Consider the following 25,985-nt stretch of genomic DNA (forward strand, 5'->3'; position numbering starts at 1 on the left):
CACATTTTTCCTTTTCCTGAGACAGTTTTGAGATGTGATTAATGTCTGGCTTTTATAACTTTGCCAGTGGGATTAAATTCCACTTTTTATCTACTGTGGGTGCTGTGACCTCTGTGGCCACCTTCTTTCCCTTGTTTTATTTCTCCATTCTTCCACTGATATTTTATTTTTTGTTTCAATTTCAAATTTCTCTGAGCATATTATTTCTACAATAATATAGCAAAAGTACGCATACTGAAATACTTTGAAAAGATGCTAATTTATTTACAATTCAGAAGAATATAATGTTATTATTGAAAGTGAAAAAGCCTGTATTTTCCCCATTTAATGTTTTCGGTTTCCTTTCCTGGATATGGAATTATTTTTATGGACTGACAAATGTTAGATTTTTTAAAGTAGTATGCAAAATAATATCATATTTTTATTGCTAATTAGGTAATTAATCTCAGAAACACAACCAGAATTCAGAAGAATAAATACTATATTTTAGATATTTAATATTTTTCCCAATAATTACATTAACTTTTGTTCAGAAAAATGGAAATTATATGTAGTAGTAAAATGAGGAGGTAATCACACACTTAAAACACTTAGTGGAATTTAAATAAGAAAAAGCAACTCCTCAGTTCACAGTACCTTAAGGAAGCCCATGACTGGTTGCTGCTGTTAGTTTTCCATTCAGACTCTAATGGGATTTAAGCTCCATGCTGTTAAAACAATCCAGGATACACAGATGTTAGAAGAATATTGCCAGGTAGTCACTTAAAGTGTTAGGACTCATTTGTGTTACCCCATTTTCCCCGAGACTGTCTATAAAAACCATAAAAAAGGCTTTATAAGACTGATAGAGATACAGCATGTATGACTTTCTGTTTGTTTTTATTTGTTAAGGTCCAGACACAGCCTTTTAACGTTGTCTCCAAGGGCTATACATCAAGTTCACTGTAGCCCTTGGGTGTTCTCTTCTAGGATAAGTTGTGAAAGCAAAGCATGATATTCAGAACCATTTTGACATCTATTTTAAAGGACTTCTATGTTTCTTTTCCATCTCTGAGTAGTACAGAAATGCTTTCCCTCTTTTTTTTTCTTTTCCAGACAGTGTTTAGATAAAGTTGGAGACCAGGTTTTCAGTTCACCTTGTCGTTTCTAAAGCACCCACTCCAGTGCTCACTAAGGACTAGTTACTTAGAAATGTTGTCAGCTGCAAAGGAAAGAGTTGTTTGTCATTCTGTCCTTAGGATCTCAGAAAAGAAATTCAAGCCCCATCTATCCCACATAAGAGAGAACTACCTGTGGCTGTAAACGAGGATTTTTTTATACATGTTTTATACATGTTTTAGGTGCATTTCTTTAACAATCTATAGCATGTTAGCCTTCATTTTTAAGACATTCTTTCAAACTGGATTTGAGAAAAAAAAACTTCTCTTTTTTTATTAAAAATTTTTTTATTAAAAATTTCCACTCCTCCCCGCCTCCCTTTTCCCTCCCCGTCCCCCACTATCCACATCCCCCTCCCCTCCCCCTCCCTCTCCAGTCCAAAGAGCAGTCAGGGTTCCCTGCCCTGTGGGCAGTCCAACATCCTCCCCCCTCCATCCAGGTCTAGGAAGGTGAGCATCCAAACCGGCTAGGCTCCCACAGAGCCAGTAAATGCAGTAGGGTCAAAACTCAGTGCCATTGTCCTTGGCTTCTCAGCAGCCCTCATTGTCCACCATATTCAGAGAGACCAGTTTTATCCCATGCATTTTCAGTCCCAATCCAGCTGGCCTTGGTAATCTCCCAATAGATTAGCCCCACTGTCTCAGTGGGTGGGTGCCCCCCTCGCTGTCTTGACTTCCTTGCTCATGTTCTCCCTCCTGTTCCTCATTTGGACCTTGGGAGCTCAGTCCAGTGCTCCAATGTGGGTCTCTGTCTCTATCTCCATCCATCGCCAGATGAAGGTTCTATGGTGATATGAAAGATATTCATTAGTATGGCTATAGGATCGGGCCATTTCAGGCTCTCTCTCCTAATATTAGAGTACTACTCAGCGGTAAAAAAAAATTACTTCTTGAATTTTGCATGCAAATGGATGGAAATAGAAAACACTATCCTGAGTGAGGTAACCCAGACCCAAAAAGATGAATATGGGATGTACTCACTCATAATTGGATTTTAGCCATAAATATAGGACATTGAGCCTATAATTCGCGATCCTAGAGAAGCTAAATAAGAAGATGAACCCAAAGAAAAACATACAGTTATCCTCCTCGATATTGGAAGTAGACAAGATTGCTGGGCAAAAATTGGGAACTGGGGGGGTGCGGTGGGATGGGGGAAAGGGGAGATGGAGGGAGACAAGTGAGAAGGGGAGGATAGGGAGAGCTTGGGGGAATGGGATGGTTGGGATAATGGAAGGATGGATATGGGAGCAGGGAGGTATATATCTTAATTAAGGGAGCCATTTTAGGGTTGGCAAGAGCCTTGATTCTAGAGCAGTTGCCAGGGGTCCAGAGAGATGTACCCAACTAGGTCCTTGGGCAGCTGAGGAAAAAAACTTCTCTTAAACATTATTTTTACCCACTAGGTTTTGGGAGCACTCAGCAGTTCTTTTGCATTGACTATAGAACAAAAGAGTCTTCTTGATTCTGGAGATCTCCGTGTGCATGAGCTAACAAAATGCTCACACCCAACCTAAGGCCAAATTTTCCCTAATGAACATGAAGCACAAAGAGACAATAGATGCCCTTTTATTCAGCTTGCTCAAGTTCCCAGCAGAAACTAGCTGGGAGCCAGAGACATTGGAATTTCAGACTCTTCTTCAAACAATGACTTAAAGCCTAACTCTATCTCACACACTACTTCATTTTAAATGAATTTCTCAAATTGTTTGAACTTTTGACATCTGAAGAATTATAAAGTCTCTCCTATCACCAGGTAATTACAAGGAAAGTTATACGTGAGGACTTTTTTGGTGTGACATCCGTGATCACTGAGTTGGAATGCAGTTTGCTCATTCGTCTGGCCTTTTCACACATTTCCAGCTTGTGCCAAATAAACTTGGCCTACTCTATTCTCCCTTTAAGTCTCTGGACAAGTTTCATTCTTGCTTGCTTTTCCTCTGGCAGATGGTTCCTTCTGCTTGCTCCTTTTGCATGTTAATTGTTTACATGATTATTTCCTTTCCCGCTTTCAGCTTCCCGCTGGTAGTTTGGTGTCTGTTCACCTGTCTAGTACTTGCTCATTGTCTGTTGTACTGTTACAGTCCCATAGGTACTATAAATATTTAGTGATCAAATTAGCATTTAGCAGGTAAATATGCTTCAATCTGTACAAAAGTGCTAACAAATATTATAGCAATATATCAGGCTGTGGGTCTCTTGCTTGCTTTTCTGACTCCTAGAAAACTGAGAGAAGGATGGGAAGAAAGAACACTGGAAAAAAAAATAAAAGGCAAGTACAAGTATCAGACATCATATGACACTATATGCCCTAGGAACCTCTCATGTCCTGCATGGCTTAGTCCTGGAAATCAGGCAGGGGTGACACAAGAATGAAGAAATGATGACATATGTACAGAAAAGCTAGGACTGGGTGGGATGTGCTCTCTTTAATGGAGAGCACCTTCTATAAAACCTGGAAACACAGCATGCTTCTTATGTATAATGTAAGGAGGAAGAGTTAGCTAGTCTTGGTAAGAAGTTGTCATTGCCGGGCAGTGGTGGCACATGCCTTTAATCCCAGCACTCGGGAGGCAGAGGCAGGCAGATCTCTGTGAGTTCGAGACCAGCCTGGTCTACAAGAAAAAAAAAAAAAAAAAATTAAAAAAAAAAAAAGAAGTTGTCATTGAAGGTAAACTGTTGACTTAGGTTTCTGTCCCACCTGCTCCCACAGCTGTTCAGTCCCAAAGAAACACACAGAGGTCTACATTAATTATAAACTGGTTGGCCTATTATCTCAGGCTTCTTATTAACACTTACATTAACCCCTAATTCTTGTTTGTGTTAGTCTCGTTACTTGGCACGTTTTATCAGCGAGGCATTCTCATCTTGCTTCCTCTGTTTCTGGCTTCCTCTGTGACAACTGCACACTGAATCTTTCCTCCTCCCAGAATTCTCCTGTACTCATTGTCCCACCTCTACTTCCTGCCTGTTCACCTCACCTATACTTCCTGCTTGGCTACTGGCCAATCAGAGTTTTATTAAAATAATACAAGACCATTGTCCCATAGTAATAAACAAAGTCAGGATGTAGGCATCTGGGAGGAAGAAGCTTCAGTTGTCAGTTTTTGCACAGCCAGCAACTTCATATGAACTTGCAGAAGAATTTGCTACTTTTCTGAGCCTTATCATTGCCACTCCATGGATTTGGGCCATTAAAATGATTGACATGGCCATGCCAACAATACTCATCCACTCAGGGCTATCCACACGTACCAAAATAATATGTAACATAAGAGGTGGCAGTGGCAGATGGTTTAGAAATTAATAGGCCTTCCTGGACTTAGAGACAACCAGAGTTCTCTTTCCAGGACACACATCAGGCTACTCATAATTCTGTAAACTCACTTTTAAGGGATCCCAAAACCGAACACTTTTCTGCCCTTTGAGGGAACCTGCCAACAAGTGATATGCAATCACATACTCACACATACACACACATGATAATAGCACTATTAATATGTAACAGCAAATTAAGTGTTTGCAATATTTTTAAATGGTTACACTTCCTTTGGCTTTATGTACTGATTGAACCTTTGGAATAGTCAAGTTATTTACCTTTCCATCAGTCTTTTTTCTTTGATGCACAAATTAATGAATTTGCATTTCTACCTCAACAGTCCTACATTTACCATCGTCAGTGCTTAAGCACATGGCTAATTTCTGCACACACTAATTTTGATGTGCTACTTCAATTGGTGCCATATAGTTCCTTCTCATTTCCACAGCATTATGTGTCATTGGCAGCAATGAAGCCATCTGAGTGCAGAGCAATAGGCAATCTTCCCATGATTGACAGGTATGGTGACACCCTGCTGTTAACTGAAGGAGCTTCCATTGACTGTCTGCTGAGGGCATCTGTTCATGAAGAATAACATGACTCTTTTTTGCCACCCCATGCTGGTTTCTTCCTAGGATCACTGAGCATTGAGTCATCCTCATTGGAAGATTTGCATAGCCTTTTTGTTACTGATATCTTTCAAATATTGAAAGCAATATTCTGTATATTAGAAATGACACTCAACTATAAAATTTATTATTCTATAAACTTACTTATACCCTTAGATAAATAACATCATCTCCTTCAGTTCCATTCAACTTATTTATTTATATTTACTTTTTAAACATATGCTTTGCAATAAAACTTACATTAGGTACCTAAAGTTAAAAAAAAAAAAAAAAAGGAATGAGAGAGAGTTCAGGAACACTGACAAATAAAAATATAAGCAGTATAAACTTCAAAATGAATACCAATTATAATCAATTGTGACACATTAATTAGTGAGAGAATAATGTAGTGAAATTGAAGCAATTATAAACAAACATATGGGCACGTTGAGAGGAAAAGCGCATTTGTTTGAAACAAGGCTCTAAATAATCCAAGGAATTTTGTAGTAGAAATCATAATTTCCAACTGGTAGTATAACATTTGATACAATGACGAAACTGTATTGTAAATGATAAATCCAGGGTGAGATAATGCTGAGGATATTACAAAAATTCATGTTGCAGGCACAGTATTAACTACTGGGGAGAGAGTTTCCTTCAAGGAGAAACTTAGAAAACAGTCGGTTAAGCAAGTCCCTGAACTAGGCATCATTACCTAAGGGACAAGAATGCCTTATGTTTTGCCAGGTATCACTAAAATTAACAGAACCACAGGACTCTAATATGATCAGAAAACTAAAAAACAAATCTATGTGTTTAAGACATTACATAATACACACTGCCTATATTCTTTACATGTCTATATCATGAAAGAGGATATTATGGCAGAGAAACTGTTTGTATTAAAGGAAGCGAGATCAAAGAAAATCAATGGCAACAAATGACTCTGGATAGAAACAAACAAATGAAAAAACAATAGAAGAAAAATTTGACAGATGACGATGTAGTTTCTTTGTGGAATGTTTTGTGTTTTGCAACACAAAATAAATGTTAAAAATTAAAAAAAAAAAACTATTTTGAACACGGAGTAATTTTGTTTTAACCATGTTAAATTTGTTGCTTATTATAATAACACTTAGTGAATTGTGCATTAATATGCCAGGCCTGACATAGCAACAAACCATTGATTGGGTTCCCTAAAGCCAGTTTTGGGGTATAGGAGTCTTAAAAACAAGTTTCTGAAGAGTTGGTATTCTCTAAGACTTCTGTCTATAGCTATGAGTTGGTCAACATTAAGCTAACCTTATACCACCTTCTGTGTGCTCTTCTGCATGCATGTGTGTACAGATTTTATATTCATACAAGGATACCTACAAGATTGGATTAAGCCTCACGCTCATAACCTCATTTTAATCTGATCACCTCTTTATCATCAAGTGTTGTCACCTTCTAAGATCCTAGATATTAGAACTTCATCATGAGAAGTGAGGACGACAATTAAGTACATATTAGTTTAGTGTTCAGGAATTTTCTGTTCCTTTCATGTCACATGTACTTAGGAACTGTCACCGTGTTTTCAATTTATTTGAAAAAGTTCAGTAGGAGAAAAGACCATATAATTATGTGCCCTTATACAATAAGTAGAAATTATACTTTTTTCACTATTATTCTTTTTCTCCTTCTCTTGTTCCTACCTTTCCTGACCTGGCATTTTAACAATTGATCAATCTGAATGAAAGGTATTCTTTTAGTTAAGGTTTGAAATTTCTCAATACTATAAATTGGGGTAAAAAATGTAATATATGATCCTATTCAACAAGAAGTATGTAATGTACTTAGGAAGTCTACAAATGAAATGTATGCAAAATAATAAATGAGAAAATGAAGTTAGATAAAAGTGACAGAAAGTAGCCATTTCAATTACTCGGCTTCTGGATTTGAGGGTAGAGTAAGGTTTAAATGAATTAATAACACATAATAACACACAAACAGGAGATGGTAGGATGGTAGAAGATGGTGATTTCTCAATGGCTCAGTTTTTCAATAGTAGATATATTATTAATCCACTGATTGCATCGCTACATGAAGCCCTTAACAGTTTGTTTTCTGAAAAAAAAATTCTCTCACATCCAGAATCCTGTAATAAAAGGTGAATGTTTAAACTTGAGGACACTTTTGAACCATGAGACCAAGCACAACTCTGTTAGGAGGTGTAATTATTTTCCGCAAAAATATGCTTCAAGTTACATTCAAATTTTCCTTTTTGTTACTCAAAATTTACAAAGACATGAACATACTTATTTACTATTCATCATCCGATAATAATATTTTTAAATATAAGATTATTTACAAGTCAGGCACTCAACATTACTTTCTTAATTCTTAATATAAAATAGTTTCTCTATTTTGATGGTAAGATCACGAAGTGACAGAATGTGAAGTAACATTTAAAGAGAGTAAGTTAATTAAGTAGAATTTTATTTGAGTGCACTTTTCTCATAACACAATACAAAAAAGCTCCTAAATACAATATCTAAAGTACTGAGAGAAAAGGCCACTTCTGAAAAATTAATAATTTTATTTTATTTAGCCTTATTCTATTCCATGAATGAACTCTTGAATTTGTTTTATTTCTCCTTGACTCTTTCTTACTTAACATGCACTTACCTTACCACCATTGAATGTTTCCCTTTGTTGTTATTGTTTGTTTGTTTTTAGTTTTGGTTTTGGTTTTTGAGACAGGGATTCTCGGTAGCTTTGGAGCCTGTCCTGCAACTAGCTCTTGTAGACCAGGCTGGCCCCAATCTCACAAAGATCTGCCTGCTTCTGCCTCCCAAGTGCTGGGATTAAAGGCGTGCATCACCACCGCCCAGCTCATTGAATGTTTCTTATGGTGAATTTTAATGAATGATATGTACTTTTTTCCTTTCAGATTATTTAGTTGCCCAAACACTACTCTTTTTATAAAGAGTAACTCAATAACATTCAAGGAACCCCAAAACAAGTGTTTAAGTTGTTGAAAGATTTAGAGACTGAAACTGCTAATGTTTTCCCTGTTGTATTAGGCAGGGTTCTCTAGAGAATCAGAACCGACAGAATATATGTGTATGTGTCTCTGTTTGTGTATGTGCACAAATATATGTGTGTATGTATGCACACACATATAATTAACTAGAATGGCGTACAGTTTATGCTCTGACTACTTCAACAATAGTTGTCTCTGGACAGAAATCCAAGAATCTAATAGCTGTTCTATTCATGAGGCTGGATGAAAGCCAGGAAAGAAGTGAATTTCCAGACAGAGTGAGGGCAAGCAGGCAAAGGGAAGAGTTTCTTTAGTCTTTGTCCTTTCCATAGGCTGCCTGCAGAGGGTGGGACTCAGATTTAGAATGGGTCTTCAAAATTTCAAAGACCTACTTGAGGAGGGTCTGAATCAAGGTAGATTTTCGTACCTCGAATGATCCAATTAACTAAAATTCCTAGGCAGCTGTTCTTATCAGCTTGGGATTTTAGTTAATTCCAGATGTGCTCACGATGACAACAAAGAAACAGGCATCAACGTTATAAAAATGCCCTTACCAGATTCTCCTTTTACCTTCTTCCCCGGGTAACAATGATGGACTTTAATTAAACAACTCATCAGGAGTAATTTTGTTCAGCTAATTCGCTATTTTATGGAGATTATATTCTATTTTTGTTGTTGAGTCAGGGATTCACCCTTGACTGGAGCTTGTAGAAGTTTGAGAAAATTAGTGAGGGATTGTAGGGTATCAGCATCATTTTTGTTTTGCCCATTTTTTATTTTTGTAACAGGAATTTTGGAAAGACATTCACTAAATGTACCTAATAGAAGAACGTTGGATTCAGTAATGTCATAATTTTTTTAAATTTATTTTCAGACCTTTCTATTCCACACAAAAGGAAGAATTACATTGTTTCACTTTTATAAGGCTAGCTTACTTCTCTCCACCCGCCCCTGATCGTACTTCTCATTTTGGATTATAACAATAGCTTTATTGAAGCTCATTATACATTTATAGAATCTCTGGAACTAACAAAAGTATTCCATTGAATATTCTCTGTGGCCACAATTGCACAGATCAGATAATATTTCCTTTTTTCTTCTAATATGTCTCTTGTTTTGGCCAATTTAGCACATTAGATTGATGCCCTCAGAGAAAAATTTCTTCTGATTATACTAACAATAAAACAATTAGAAAAAAGACATTCAGTAAAATGAGACCACCTGTGTGGATCAATTAAGTAATAAAAAGTAAGACTTAGTTTCCTACCCAAATAATTATAATTCTTTCTCTCACATACAAACTTTGTACTTACTCATTGGGACCTCAAATGCCAATTTTCTTCCTGCCAAGTTAAAACTTTCAGTATTTTTCTCCAGTTCATGGACATTGACTTGGCATTTCTCTGCTCCTCTAGTAAAAGCTCAGTGCCAATTGTTAACTTGAGGACTGTCGACGTCGGCTTCTCTGTAAGTATTCAATAATGGGATAGGAACTGTCCTGGGAAACAGGTGTAAAGGTCTTCTTTAGCCTTCATACAGACAGGTGATCACCTTTCTTTCTCCACTGTCATAACTAAATCAATATTCAGTCACTGAGAAAAGAGTAAATAGCCGTAATATAGAATTAAATAAAGACTGTGAGTAACTGAAAGGTGATATCTCTATGAGCACCTTTTTTTTACTAAAAATGCGATTGAGTTGTTGGCATGAAATGACAGTGGATTGAATTTACTTTCCTAGGGAAGCTGTGGGAGATGTGAGAACCTGGACTGGATGGTAGCGGTGGAACAGTGGGCCTTCTTCGTTAGTCACTGCACTGTCTTAGGTCCTCCCAGAGCTCAGTTCCAGTGAAGCCGTCCTGTGTCTCTTTGCAAACTTTGAGTTTTCTTCTGTGATTTGACATTCCATATTAACATAAAATTTCCTAGTTTTCATGGTGGCAAGCAAAGCTCTCTAAGCTATGTTATCTAGACCCCTTCCACACACAGAAAATAGATTCTTTGACAAACCTGTGCTTCTCTAGAAAATTTACCTCTGTACATAGATAAGTATATAACTCTATTTGTAAGTTCTTATGATTATACCAAACATCTTAACAAAAACTGTTTGGACCGCAGGCCTTTTATTGTTGTCAACATAATTGCTTTAAATCCTGAACTTTAACTAAGGTTTGAGTATACTAGGACAGAAATTCCAAATAAAACTAAATAGATTCTTAGAAAATAAAAGTTTTATAGATGGAAGTCCTTAAATTATTCCATTAGTTCCTATGTTTAAATTGCTTCCATTCTAAATCGTAAATCAAAATAATTTAAGTAATCTGTACATGATAAATGAGGTTATTTTTCAACAACGGTTTCATTTGAGCTTCATAAAAGTAACCCATCTGCCTTTAACCACTGTTTATTAATTATAGTCTTCGGTGAGCTTCTCTCTCTTTAACTTCTCCATCTTCATGTGGTTATTTGCACATATATATCTGTGTGAATTCAAACTGAAAGAGAGAGAGAGTTGTTTTAAAACTTTTGAATGAGGAAGGATAGATGATAGGAGCGAAGAATCAGAGATTAAGTGGGTTTAGAGCATTGTTATTTACAGGGTCGTTATCCTGTGTTTAAATATTAAAAAGCTGTGAGTCAGCTCTGCTCACTTTCATTTAATAATTTCAAAGCACTTCAAATGCAAGTGCTATCATCTCCACTTATATGTGTGGGAAAACAGAATGATCTTGCATGAATTAACCTTTCACAGTGCCATAGGACATTTGTTATTTCTATCATCCAAATACTCCAGGAGAGACTCGGCGCTGTGGTAATGTTACCACTGTCATTTCTCAGGTACAGACCTGCTTTTGTCCTCTGATAATTTCACACATATATGTAATGGATTTTAATTGCTTTCTCCCCCATTCCTCTCTCCTTCCCCTTGCTCTTCTGTTGAAATATTTCTTCCCAATGACTTCTGCTTTCTTGTCTCATTGTGTGTGAGTAGCTGAATTTAATAAGGGTTGCTTGTGTAAGAATGGATGATAAAATATTTATTGGTCATGCCCCTGAACAAAGTAATACCCACCCACTCACACCCAGTGATTAACTGCCCATATTATCTGAGAGACCAGTTCAGTTGCCTGAGCCTCTCTCCCAGCTCTGATGAAATGTTGAGAGGACAAATCCCATGCTGGTCTTCTGCAGATAATCCTGGATGGTATTTCCTATGGCTTTCTTTTGCATCACACACCCCTGTCCTCCAGCTCTTACATTCTTTCTGCCTCCTCTTTAGTGATACTCCATGAATTTTGGAAGGAGTAATATTGATGTCTACTTTAAGAAGGCTCCACCAGCCTTGATAGTTCAGTCTGTTAGAAGTCTCTTCACTAACTATATTGTTAATGACTGTATTAAAAAGTTTCTCTTATGAATGCTGACAGTAGCACAATGAATAGCTTTAGATATAAATATATAGTAGGCAATTTCATAACAGGTCCATTTGGTAAAAGGAAGGTTCCCCAAACGGCGTCTGACCTCCCTAGCCTTGGAGTTTTGACCGTGTTTATAGTGCCAGGCAAAATCCCTCCTGTGGAACGGACTTCAAACACAATCAACAGATTACCCAGTTTCAGTTATTGTTCTGCTGGTACAAAGAAATACCATGACCAAGGCAACACTTAAAAGGAATCATTTAATTGGGACTTGCTATACAGTTTCAGAGGATAGTCCAAAGTCATCATCATAGAGAACATGGCTGCTGGCAGGTGTGGTGATGAAGTAGTAACTGAGAGCTCACACGTGACCTGCACACTTTAGACTGGGATAATGGGACTAGAACAGTTATGTGAATTCACTCTGAGCCCCTAAAAACCTCAAACTTAGTATTTTCTTATCTCAGGTTTCTGAGACACTATGATTACAGACCTGTGAGACACACACACACACACGTACACACACAAACACACACACATTTTATTTTTGAATGAGTTACTGTATACTATCAGTCTGTTTCATGCTTTCATGAAGGCAAGAAAGATTTCAGATACTGTCTGTGTTTTTAAAGTTAATTTCTTTTTATGTAAGAGTCAGAATGTAGAATGGAATTACGTAAGGTTTATATGTAACTCTTGGAATGATTCATGCTCTAATGTCAGCCCTTCAAAAACAGTGCTGCCCGAATCACACAATGCTTTCTCCATCGACCGGGAGGTGGTGGCACACGCCTATAATCCCAGCACCTAGGAGGCAGAGGCAGGCGGATCTCTGTGAGTTTGAGACCAGCCTGGTCTACAAGAGCTAGTTCCAGGACAGGCTCCAAAACCACAGAGAAACCCTGTCTCGAAAAACCAAAAAAAAAAAAAAAAAAAAAAAAAAAATTCTTTCTCCATCAATATTTCACAAAGAATCCTATGAATGTGTGATCTCATCAAGCATTATGGTGGATTAACCAGGTCCTGCTAGTTTCTGCTAGTTTAAACCAGCTCAAAGAAATAGAAATTTTTAATGGAGGCATAAATAATGTCCAGTGTCTCCAGATCTAAGTCCAGGGACTAGGATTGACCCTTGTGGCCTAAATTTTCCTTCCTCCTCTCTATCTTCTGCTGTATGCACAGGCTTCGGGATTACTTTCTCCTTCCAGCCCACCCTGCCTGCCTACTTGAACTATTCTAACACATCTGCCCATGGGTGGACTACACCTATTGGTTTGTACCATTAAGAGAGAAAGCCCTAGTGGCTCAGCAAAGCCCAGCCTGTCATCTTGTGTTCACTGTAACCTTCTTCTCCTTGAAGGGGAAGAGTGTGCTGCCATTTAGAATTGCCTATACAGCTGAGAATCTCTAGAAAATACTTTAGAGGGGCAAAATTTTGCAGATAAACATGCAGAACAGGCCAGCCTTATGGCCCACTATAGCCAGTGCACAGACTCTTCTGGGGAAATTAGTCGGAGAAATGTTTGCAGTATCCAGAGCCACTGACTGAGAGTGGGAGCCTGCATGTCAGGTTTAATTTCTGTGTGTTTATGTAGAGAGTGAAAACCAAGGACAACAGAGGTTTCACAAACAGCAGAAGCGAAAACGTCAAACAAGTAAAAATCAATAAATAACTGTCTTGCAGGCTTAGCTAGAGAGAGAAAATAGTTTAATTGTTTATCTTCCACGAGCTTAAATAGCAAGAGCTAATGGAATTTGAATTTTAAACTCTTGTAAGAGAGACTCATTACCCTTTCAGATTCACTATTGCACTCAAGAATTGCGGTGTTAAATATTTAATATTCCTACTTTAATTCTGAGTATACTTTAATTACTCTATATAATGTTGAAAATCGCTTCCTTGTTCAAATTTGTATATATAATGGAAGAAAAATATAAAATTGTATTGCAGTTGATGCTCTTTGGATAGCACTAAATTACGATAAAAACAACAATACAGAATTAAGTTCTCAGTATAATACTTTCGAAGAAATTATATATCATTTTGCTGAAGTGGTTATCATCATTAATACATGATTATTAGAGAAGGACTGTGTGCTGGGACTTTAATCAGAGCACTGTAGATATTCTGAATTCTGGTATACGTGACCTTTAGCATTGTATCCACCTTCTTTGGGGTTCTTGTTGTGAATATGTGAATATTGTTATGTGAAATGCCTTGTATTGGAACATCATTTTTTTAGAGTTAAATAAATATTGTCATGTAATTTTGAGACCTAGTTGGAACCCCCCCTCCCCCAGCTCCAGCATTATATTCTAACTGAAGGGGAAGGACAGATGACACAAAAGCCCAGGTTGCAGTGCACCTAAAGAGCCTGTGTCCTTCTGAACAAGAGCTTGTCAGTGCTGTGGAAGCAGATACCACTGGCTAAAGCAATTCCCAGATTTATCATCAAACAAAAAACCTAACCAACCAAGAAAAGACACCCCCCAATCAAGAAAACCAAAAAACAAGCAAAAACTTGTTTTAACATGTATGTGTGACCATTGTTTTGCTTTAAAATTTAGGGATGATTGAAGTTCCGCAAAACTCTATCACTGCCTACAGCAGGACCTCAGGAACTTTTCATCTGTGTTGGGGAAGCTTACCAATGATTTTCAGAAGCAAAATGTACACAGTTATAGTAAAGCAAGACCACATATACAGTCAGTATAATATTAGAGTTATATTCTTTACCATATGTGATGTGTTAATGAATCTGAAATAATTAACTCCTCTTTACTGGAGTGGTAGAGATGTAATAACTATGAACCCAATGAGTAAGAAAGCCCCCGCAAAGCATCCCTTTCCTTGGTGTATTCTTAGTTAAATATCTTAGAAACAGAGATTAAACTTAAACTATTGCCTTATTTTAGTCTGAGATTTGATGATAGTGCAAACAAAAATCTCGAAGGACATTCAAATTAAATGTAGCACAATGAAAGAGTCCTTTGTTTGGGGTGTGTAATTATATGGAGAAACAGCTGCTAGCACAGATATGGAGACAGGGAGACAAAGGTAGAGCTAATGTTCTTAGAGGTGGGAAGGGTACAGAGCAGGACAGGGCTGGTCTCCATGAAGCAGTATAAACCAATGGTTCTCAACCTTCCTGACCCTGAGACTCTTTGAGTTCCTCAGCTTGTGGTGACCCCCAACCATAAAATTATTTCTGTTGTTACTGCATAGCTGTAATGTTGCTCCTGCTAAAAATCATAATGTAGATACCTGTGTTTTCTGATGGTCACAGGGGGTCATGACCCACAGATTAAGAACCACTGTATAAACCAACAGGTGATTTCTGTACAGATCTGTCTGTGCTTTGTGGGGACTGCAGAGGAGGGTGACTGGAAAGGATCTGTGAAAGAAAGACGGTGGACTCTCAAAATCAAGAGTTAGCTATTTAGGGCTTGAGAAATCAATCAGCAATTAAGAACACCAACTGCTTTTACAGAGGACCAGAGTTTAGTTCCCACCTACTCACAATGGCTTGTCACTCTTGCTGCAGGGGACCCAGCATCCTCACCTGGCCTTCAGGGTTACTGCACTCATTTCCACTAGCCCACACATATATGCACATAATTAAAAGTAAAATCTTTTAGTAAAGCACTTAAGTGTTCAGACAAACATTAAAAAATAAAAACAGATAAAATTGAATCCCAAGTTTCATTTCTATTTACTTTTTGTGTAACTTCTGGAGTAGGTTGTAGGCTGTCCTCTTGTTTTTAATCCAAAAGACAATAATAACAATGGACAAAACTATCACATTTCAAATCAAACTGCCTACCTTAAACTAATTAGTAGAAAAATCAGGCAACTCCCAATTCAAATATTCAAGACAACTAACTCTCTGCTGGTTAGAAATGCTCACATAAACAGCAAAGAAAGGCCTGGTTGATAAACAGTTTCCAAGGAGGACAGAGAGAAGGAACCGTGCTGGTCTACGTTCTGAACAGCAGAAATCACCATGAAGAACATTTGTGAGGCATACACGGGGGAAAATTGGTGTAATGCCAACATTCGGGAGAATTACCTACCATCTCAACATAGACCTGGGTAACAGTGAGACCCTATCATACAAAGCCAACAAGCCAACCAAACACTAGTGGTTAGTGGTAAAATCTTGAAAAAGAGTTGTATAACATCTGCTGTTTAAAATATTGACTACGGCAGGGGCATTGTGGTTACAAGACCAAGCACTTGTTCTCAAGAGGTTTGAAGAGAAGTATTAGCTGGAGAGGGTTATGATATCTGTGTGTCATATCCTCATACAATTCAGAGTCCAGGACGTACAGTGAGAGCATCAATTTTGAAAAAATGGTAAATTTAAATGTAGACCACAAACAGTTATATATTCTGCTATAGATAAATCTTTTGTATAACTTTGAAATTCCTTCAAAATAATAAGACCAAAAAAATGGCATGGGGTTAATTCTGTGTTTCTTACCATCGCAAATTATGCACACTGAACATCTTTCATCTCTAAATGGAAATAATGTTACTTCTATGTGGTAATGTCTGAAGATAATAGAATAATGTGGATAGTGTAATAGCATTTACTCTGGTGAAGAATCAAGGAAACTTAAGAATGAAAAATTATTTTCAGTCTAGAGAACAGTTTAGCTTTTATTTTCCAATAATTATAGATATTGGGGGCTGGAGAGATGGCTCAGAGGTTAAGGACACTGACTGTTCTTCCAGAGGTCCTGAGTTCAATTCCCAGCAACCCCATGGTGGCTCACAACCATCTAAAATGAGATCCGGTGCCCTCTTCTGGCATGCAGGCATACATGGAGGCAGAACTCTGTATTGTATGTGTAATAAATAAAATCTTTAAAAAATAATAATAATAATTGTAGATATTTATTTCAGTTAAAATAGTTTCTCATGTAGCTCTAGTTGAGCCAAAATGTGCTGTGTGGCAGAGAATGACCTTAACTCTCTTCTGGTTCCCCTCCTTTTTATACATCCAAAATTCTTCTGTTTTCTTCACTTTGCATTTACACTGAAACAGTAAAATTTAGTAAATCACACACACAAATATATATATATATATATAGAGAGAGAGAGAGAGAGCAAATTATATGTATGTAGTATATATATGATGTTATGAATAATAAATCACACACACCAACATGCACATGCACATACACACATACAGAGAGTATTCTAGAGTTTCTATAACCAGGATTATTATGATATTGAACGTATCTGTAAGTCATTTGTTTTATTCCTGAAGCTGTAGCTTAGTATCACTGAAGATCTTGTAGAAGAATTATTTGTGTATTTCCATTATAATCTAATTCATACCAATAGATTATTCTTCCTCAGAAGTACCAACCTTACTTATACTTTAACAAATATCAAATTCAATGGCTTATTTTTGAAGAATACCTTTATATTATTTGTGAAGTTTGACACATCAACCATTCTAATCCTTCTTCCTGAAATGTTTCAGACACCTATGGATCTCTGTTTGCTCTGACCTCATATCTCTTCTGACCTCTGAACTCCTCTGTCTTCTTTTCTCCTTCTGCCTTTTTCTACAAGAGTAGACCTCCAGGGTTCTTATCTTCACTCTGATCTCTTTGTTTCTTCTGGATGTGATCCAATAAAACCAACTCAAGGCTTCAGATAAGTCTTTATTTTTAGACCAGTCTTTGCCCTTTTTGTTGGTTTGTTTGTTTAGTTTTTCATGTGTTTTGTATTTTATATCTATATGTAAATGTTATATATATATGTATAGATGTGTGTGTGTGTTTCCTACATGCATATCTCTGGAAGTTGGAAGATGCCATCAGACATTACAGAAGTGGTGTTCTAAACTGTGCTGTGGATTCTGAGACTTGAACTCAGGCCCCCTGAAAGAGAGCACCAAGTGAACCAGCCTCCAGTACTCTTCTGTCTGTTGGGCAATGTTGTTTTACTGTATACCTATACAGTCTCCGGGTATCACACAGTTCATGTTGTGTCAGCTTCTGCAGTCCTCAATACCTACACATTCTCTTCACTTATATGAACTAAACTCATTTGAAATGGGAAGCAGAGAACAAGAAGCTTTATGTCCTGGATAGACCTCTTACAATAATTGCAGACACTCTCCTGCTCAGAACATACCCGAGGTTCGGACTCCTTATGTATTTCCTTAGTGTGTTTTCTATAAAAGAAGAAAAGTACTACGTGTAGTTCATCTAGAGTGAGCTATAATCAAATTGGTTAAGACTGAGGAAGGTGGAGCCATCAGCAGAGTGCAGGGAACAGAGAGGGAAATACAGACGGAGAGAAAAGGCTACACTGGAATATAGTCATGCCTTCTTATTTGTTCTCTGCCAAAATAGAAAACTCTCTGTCTGCACTGTCTCTTGAAATGTTTAACTTGCTTAGATGCTATGATCTTTCAAGAACTCATAAAGAAATTTTATCCCACCAATACAGAACACTACACATTAATGTTTAAAAGCCTTCTATGCAGAAAGAATTTATCTGAAATTACAGCTTAGATACTACTTTTTAGCTTGGACGATACCCCATTGTGTTAGATAACTCAAGGTTGTTGAAAAAAGTAACTAAAAACTAATTCTCCAAGTTTGTAAAATCCAATATTCTATACTCCGAGCAATCTTCATATTGCTCAGTCACTGTAAATTAGATTATTCTTGAGATTATATTTAAGTCAAGGCAAGATGGTCTTCTCTTTACAAATGCAATTAAGTCTCATGAGTGGAAATCTTGTTAACTATTGTCAGGGTAATTGAAATTGATTTGTGTTTACTAAACATTGTGAATACTAATCAAATATTAAACACTCAAGTCTTCCAGGTGCATTTAAATCTTTGGCAGTCTCAGAACTGCTTGAAACGATTTCTTGTCCCAGAAGTGAGCATTTTGTTTCAGCATTTTCTTCAAAATGCATTAAGAGAAATAGAGGAGTGTCCTTCATTTCCTTCATGTAAGTCCCTTAGTTGGGAAGCATTTGGAATAGGCCTGCAGGTCACGTTACTTATGTTATATCTCCAGTGCTACAGACAGCAAGCCGACATTTTCACTGCTTCATTCATTCCTGGTTTGCCGTTCTCTGCACCTCACAACGTTGCAGAACTCCACAGAACAGATTTTATAGGAAACAAATATTACCAGCAATTTGAAAATCAGGTTGCATATAATGTCTGGTGGCTCACAGGCCCTGGTCTGATGACTTGGCTTGCTTCAGTACCTTGTCCTTAATGGGATGATGCACTGGCTATATGAAGCTTAAAGAACCTCCGCTGATGCAAAAATAAAGCCACCACAGCCATTGGCTTTGAGGAAATTTTACAGTTGTTGCTTAACCTGCTCCCTTATGCCCTGCAATATTCATTAGCAGATTCCTCTGTTTATGACTGATATTATATGGAAATGGTTATGGGAAGCAAGCAGATGTAACTACTGAAATAAATTAGTAGGAAAGTTCTGCTTTTTACAGATGGCTCTATCAAATATGTTTCCTCTCTCTTCATATTAACATTTATTTGTCTTTCAACAGAAAACTTTTCTTTACTGACTCTGGGGATGTTCCTAAAGTAGAGAGATGTGACCTGGACGGGATGAACAGAACGAGGATAGTTTATTCAAAGGCAGAACAGCCAGCTGCCCTGGCACTGGACCTCGTCAACAGATTGGTTTATTGGGTAGATCTCTACTTGGGCTATGTGGCAGTGGTAGACTACCAAGGGAAAAACAGGCACACTCTTGTACAAGGTAGACAGGTAAGTACAATTTTATTAGAAAATGCAGCTACCATCAACTGAATATATGATACTCTTCTAAGGATCGAAATTTGTAGCATTCCTTACAGATAAGATGTAATGGCTCACAAACTTTAGATGCATATTTTATTTGGGAGGATGCTTTAGTCACAGTAATACTAGGATATGCCTGTTGAATTTATCATGTTCTTCTAAGGGAATATAGTGTGTGTGTGTGTGTGTGTGTGTGTGTGTGTGTGTGTGTAAAGGGAATTGATTAGCGTGGCTTAGAGTCTTGATTGGGTCCTTGGTCTGGTTGTATAACAATGGAAGGAAAAGCAGAGATTCCAGGAGAGACTGGATGACGTGCAGGTTTCATCAAGCGCTGCGGGTTGCTACTCTATGCTGGAATCCCTCAGAACTGTGTTTTAACATCAGCAAGGCAATGCCTCAGCAACACTATTGGTGACCTCGCCTCCCAAAGCCGTGTTCTTTTATTTGAGCTGCCACCAGAGAAAATTTTAGGGTGGCTGTTCCCACCTCAGATGATCTAGATTTAGAGCAGATAGTCTGGTCTCAAATGATCCAATCAAGAAAATCCCTCACGAGTGTGCTTTTAGTTGAACCTGGATGTAGCCCAGTTGGCAGTTAAGCTCAGCAATCTAAATCATGATACTAGATGCCTCTTGCTTCTTTGCCTCCCTGTTGAAGGCAAATAAACATAAGCAAGACCGTGAATGCAAAAGCGCTGTATTCACGAGAGAGAGAGAGAGAGAGAGAGAGAGTCCCTGGAATGGGACAAATGTCATGACCTACTTTCTGAAAACTAATTCAAGCCGTTTATTCATATGGAGCTTCACCGCCATCTGTCCCATGGGACATTAAAAATAGATTGCTAGCAAAAGCAAATATGTGCTCACAAAAATACCCTAATTATTTTAATAGTCTTAGACTTAATTTTGTCAACTGATTCATTTGTGTGCTTCCTAAATGAGAATTTTGTGAAATTTCAAAGATCAATATTCTTGTCTGTGCATTAAGTTTTTTGTGTTTTTTGTTTGTTTGTTTGCTAGTTTCTTTCTTTTATTTTTCTTCAGACAATGCTCCATAAATGCCTTAAAAAGGCTTGGTTGAAGTTTGCTTTTTCCAGGGGTATTTCTCCCCCCATATTTATCTGTCTCTTATATTACATCAGTCTTTTGTGAGGTCTCCAGTGAGTTAATAGATTTAGTCATTAAATTTCCTTTGCTTTCTGATATAGTATGAGATAGGCATGTTCTGTGAACCTTTTACAATGACTTTGTCTTTCATAACCTTTATAATGCAGTTAATTATCCTTGATACATGAAAATCTTTACATGGGTTACAATTTTTTCCCTCATAACTTCACCTGTTCTAAAGAATTCAGTGTCTTTGGCAGGCCTTGGTTATGACCTTCTATGTACTAATTTTTAAGATGATTATGAGAGGCTTTATTTTATTTGTCATTAAAAATTAAACATTGAATGGAGAATTCAAATGATTTTCCTCCTAATTATTTGGAAAGTCTTTTAAGAGCCTGTAGAGATGGCTTAGTGGTTAAGAGTACATACTGCTATTAAAAAGGACTGAAGTTCAGTTCTCAGCACCCACTTCTATTGCACACAACTAAGTTTAGAAGTCTAACACTGTCTTTTGACCTCTGTGGACCTTACACTTACATAAGCACAACTCCACACATAGAAATACACGTATATGCGTATTTTAAAATAAAATTAAAATAACTCTTTAGAAATGTTAAAAATTCCTTTAAATGTCCACTCTCTTATTTACTGTCTCATTACTATTGTTGTTTTCTTTATTTGTGTAGTGTGTGCACCTGTGTTCTTATGAGTGCAGCATGACAATGGAAGCCAGGTCCCTCAGAGCTAAAGTCTCTGCAGGACTTCTAGCTAATAGAATAGTGTTGCCCTGGATCTCTTTAGTTCATCTAGGTAGGTTAGGCAGAGTATATGGATCCTCCTCCTCCTGAATTGCAAAGCTAGTTCTAGGATTATAAAGTCATGCTACACCTAACTAGTTTTGTGTGAGATCTTGGAATGGAACTCAGTTCTTTCTGTAAACATACGAATCAGTAAAGCAATTGCTTTACCAGTTGAGCTGTACCCCCAGCCATCAAATATTTAGTTATCCTTTTCTCTTGTTTCTAATGCCTGTGTTTGGCTGGTTCCCTAAACATATGCTAAATCTGTCAGCAAGCAATTTGATGTAGAAATAGTCTTTAAAAGTTTTCAAATATGGAGAGAAATTTATATGAAGAGAAGTAAAGAGCTGTTGAATAAAGCATCGTTTTTGCCATGTGAACAGATTTTCTACCTTGGCCAATTGTCTTTTATATAGTAAGGGTTTTCTTTATAGGATATGAACTGACATCTTATATATAAAACAATATTAGAGAGTCATAGTGAGACACAGCATGAGTAGGGTCTCACACTCTGACCAAAGCAAGGAGCCCAACTTTTTTATATCTTCAAACGTGAGAAAAAGTATTGACCAAATCAACACTTGGCCACTGGTATATCTGGTGGCTATGATATTATCTCCATTAAAAATGATACTGGTAAGTGCACACGTCCCCTTCTTCACTGCCTAAATCTGTACACATACTGACTATAACAATGGAATCTTATCTGAGGGCTTTCACCTGGAACAATCCTTTAACACTGATTCATGCCACTCATTTCTACACTAGACAAGAAGAAACAGAATGATCTTGAAACAACACCAAAGTCGGTTTTCTTTTCCTGACACCTCACAAGAGGGCCAGGGAATAACAATGACCCAGACAGGCTAGAACTGTATAATTGGCCAGGTATTCTTGTTAAGAATATTTTACAAGTTTTTATGAGTGGTTTCACAAACACATCATACATTCTCATATCCTCAGCTGCAGATCCTTGTGTTTTAATATAGCCTTGTGTGGTCTCTAAGAACAGTGACCAGCGATTCTCATAAAATTTCCTAGAACAGCCAGTAAGTACTCCAGATATCCAGACCAGAACCTTTGCAAATTATGCATAATTGAGTAAAACCACTAGGCTCCACTCCCAGCAGTTCAGAAAACAAATGATCAGTCTTCTTTCTACCCTACTTTCTATGAACTTCAAACACTCAATTTGCATCTCAAGATGAAAATATTTGCCAAAAGAGAGTGAAGTTACTAATATGAAAGTATGCATATCCATAAGCATCATAATTGCATTCTACTTGCCAATACGAATAAGTTTTAGAAATCATGACATTTTTTAATGAAATGCTCAAATTGTATTCACCATTTTGCACATATGTGATTTCTTTCTGTACTCTTCTCCACACTGCACAAAATATTATTTTAATATAACTTAGGACAAGAATGTGGCTTTCAACATATGAAACAAATATTCAAAGTTGTTTTCTTTCATAGATCATTAGGGCATAGCTATGATTCTGCAGTGCTTACATATCTGTATGAACAAGTAGCCTCTAAAATGTCTCAAATGATATTAATTTTGACACAGCATATTAGTTAATGCATTTCAAGGTCTGGTTTTTACCAGTCTTGGACAGAAACTATAAAGCTTATATTCCTAATGAAACATGAATATAATTATTTCCCATGCATATAAAACTATTTTGCCCACTACTATATCTTCTCTTTCACTAAAAAAAAGTAGAAATTATTGGAATGTTTCTTTGAAGGAAAATAGAAAATAAATGATAATATCCATCTGACTCTGGACATTCTTCCCACTTGTAATCATAATTTTTCTTTCACATTAGAAGCAGTAGAATTAAAAATCCTGGCTATATTTGGTGTTCTTTGCAGGTTAAGCATCTCTATGGCATAACTGTATTTGAAGATTATTTATATGCAACCAGTTTCGATAACTTCAACATCATACGAATAAACAGATTCAATGGCACTGATATTCACTCAATAATTAAAATGGAAAGCGCTCGAGGAATCCGAACCTATCAAAAAAGAACGCAGCCAACAGGTAAGCCACGGGACTCCTTAACGGCCTCCCTATCAGCAGCTTCAGTGGGAACATAGTCCTTGGACTTCTGCGTGGTGTTACAGAGGATATCATAAATACTTTTCTGACAGCAAAAGTGTACATGCCTGCTTGATAGAATAGAATAGAGATCACTTTTCAAGTCTAAATGACAAACTACTCAGCTCCTATCAAATCGTTTCTCCAACCACGGGGTGGAAATGATGGCTCGATATAGCCCCAGCAAACAACTTTCCGTTGTGATGTATGTAGACAGGGAGCTCGGATGCTAAGGCTTATTTCTGAACTTTTCTGCCAGTTTTTTGAAGATAAATTTCGAACCAGGTTATTTGCTGTGGCACTTGCCTCATATCCACCAATGGTAGTTCTGGTTCTCCTGGTTTAGTATCCCAATTGCTTTGCGTTTTTTTTTTTTTTTTTTTTTTTTTAATGCCCATTAAAAAAACAATTACAGTGAACTGCAGTAGTGTTTAATATTTTTGAAAAACGCAATATAATGATTTTTATAGTAGGTTAATAATGCTTGTCAGCAGCCCAGTTTAGGCACAGTTAAAATACAAAACTATTTGAAAATAGAATATCACCATCCCAGATTCCTGTCATCTTTCTATAGTGATATTTCAAATTAAATTTGAGCTAAAACTATTAAATATTAATGTACATCTATCTGAGGAAGTGCACTGTCACAAACAGATTTGTAACAAATTCAGTTTTGAAGTTTGAAGACAACTTTATTAGAATTCTGTAGCTTCTGTATTTGCTATTTATCCATGGACCATTACTATGTACCAAGATTTATTCTACATGCTGGGAATATACTATTCAACTAAACACAAAGTAGCTTTTGCTTTATGGGACTTAAGTCATATTGGAGACAATACAATACAAAATGAATAAGTAAATTATTTATTTCATTAGAAATAGTAACTACTATCAAAGAGAGAAAAAGATAAGGAAGACTTAAAGAATCAGGCATGGGGAGTTTGCAATTTTTTGTTGAAGAGTTCTAACTAGAAAAATGACATGCAATAGAAACTTCAGGAAACTGAATATGAGAAGCCTGGTGATCTCTGGAGTGAGCAGTGTGCAGGAAGAGATGAGTAAGTTCAAAGCCATGAGGGCAGAACAAAGCTAAACTCCTCTGGAGCATCCACTGGCGTATATGTCTGAAACAGAGTGGCTACAAACAGGAAAGGGGAAAAAATTAGAGAAATCATAGATTATGTAACACGTAGGAGCTTGCAGATTATCATAAAGTTCTTTAATTTTTCTATTTCATGAAGTAGGAAGCATAAAAATCATTCAGCAGAGTTTCATAATAATGTTTATGAACTTTCCATAGATGTATAGGATTGATGCCAGATTGTCCTGGGGAGAGGTAGGTGATTAAAAAAGATGATGGATTATTCCAAGAGAGTAGTAGTCAAGTAAACAGAAGTAGGAGTTAATATATATATCCCATATATTGGATGGGATATAAAAGATAAAGAGTCAAGAATGAAGGCATAGGTGTTGCTAAAATTTGAAACAGCATAAATTGTAAAAATGAGAAACAAAACAATTTAGAAGAAAAGACTGAGGTCTGTCTTATGAGTTATTTCAGATGTCTATTATAAACTTAAATGTAGATTTGGAGAGATACATGCATATACAAGACTATGTATTCAGTTTGGAGAAGACCAGGATAGATATAGCAGTTGGAGTGATTGACATAGAGGTATTATGTAACACCATTGAATAGCTGTGAACATCAGGGATGTAAGCTGACATGGAGAGGAGTTTCAAATAACACTGGAACATATCACCAGTACGTCAAGAACAGAGAAGCCAAATGATGACACCAAGAAGCAGTTCAGAAAATCCAAATGGCCTTTGGACTTGACAGCGTGAAGCTTATTGACTTCTGACAGTGACATTTTGAGGATGATATGTGACTAAAGTCGGTTTGAAGGAGGCAGAAGGAATGGAAATGGAGAAAATGAGCAATGGCCATGGAAAAGCATGCGCCTTAGGTGAATCAGTGCAATGAGAAGTTGCTTCTTTGCCAAGTTGCATAAATACTGGAACATTTATATACTGATAGGTAATAAAGAAAGACAACGTGGTAATGAAAAGGAAAAAGGGAATTGATGATGATAACAGAATGGGTTTATTACCTAAGCTACTTTTTTTCCCATGTTACCTAAGTTACTTTAGATGCCTTAAGACATTACACAGCAATAAAACATTCACTGAAAGAGCTTTTCACTCATTTTTTTTTTCTCTTAGAAAAATGATGAATACGGAAAGAAGAAAGTATTTTTTTTAAAGTAAACTAGTTTGGCTATAAAATAAATTAGTCATGATATTCACCTCTCTTTTAACTAAGAGTTGAGCAAAAACTTAGTTTTAATACTAGCCAGACTCTTAGGGACACAGTTACAGTATTACTTCTCTTTGGCCATGATCTTTCTTATTTTCATGGTCCTATTTCCATTTTGTTCCTCCCTAATTCTAAACATTAATAAAGCACATTTTCACACCATAATTTTCTTGGGGTCGCAAATATTGAAAACATTTGTTGTGACTTAGCATTTCTCATCAGCTCAGATGATGTCTCTCCCAGTGTGATTGCCCATATGATGATGAAGAGTAAAACCTTTGCTCAAATCCCTACACTGGGA

At 36.9% G+C, this 25,985-nt stretch overlaps 1 protein-coding gene across 7 annotated transcripts in view; it reads left to right on the forward strand.

Moving 5' to 3' along the window:
• The window catches only part of Lrp1b (LDL receptor related protein 1B), a 1,777,797-nt gene that overhangs the window by 964,278 nt on the left and 787,534 nt on the right, over positions 1-25,985 (forward strand). For all 7 annotated transcript variants that reach the window (XR_009056008.1, XM_057755646.1, XM_057755649.1 and 4 more), the window contains exons 8-9: positions 19,087-19,309; positions 23,133-23,304. Coding sequence is in view for 6 of the 7 variants with exons in the window: in XM_057755646.1 (XP_057611629.1) it covers positions 19,087-19,309; positions 23,133-23,304 (395 nt within the window). In the remaining variant the exon portion in view is untranslated. The remainder of the gene's footprint in view (positions 1-19,086; positions 19,310-23,132; positions 23,305-25,985) is intronic.

This window comes from Chionomys nivalis, chromosome 22 (genome assembly GCF_950005125.1).
Source record: "Chionomys nivalis chromosome 22, mChiNiv1.1, whole genome shotgun sequence".
In the NCBI taxonomy this organism is placed as follows: domain Eukaryota; kingdom Metazoa; phylum Chordata; class Mammalia; order Rodentia; family Cricetidae; genus Chionomys; species Chionomys nivalis.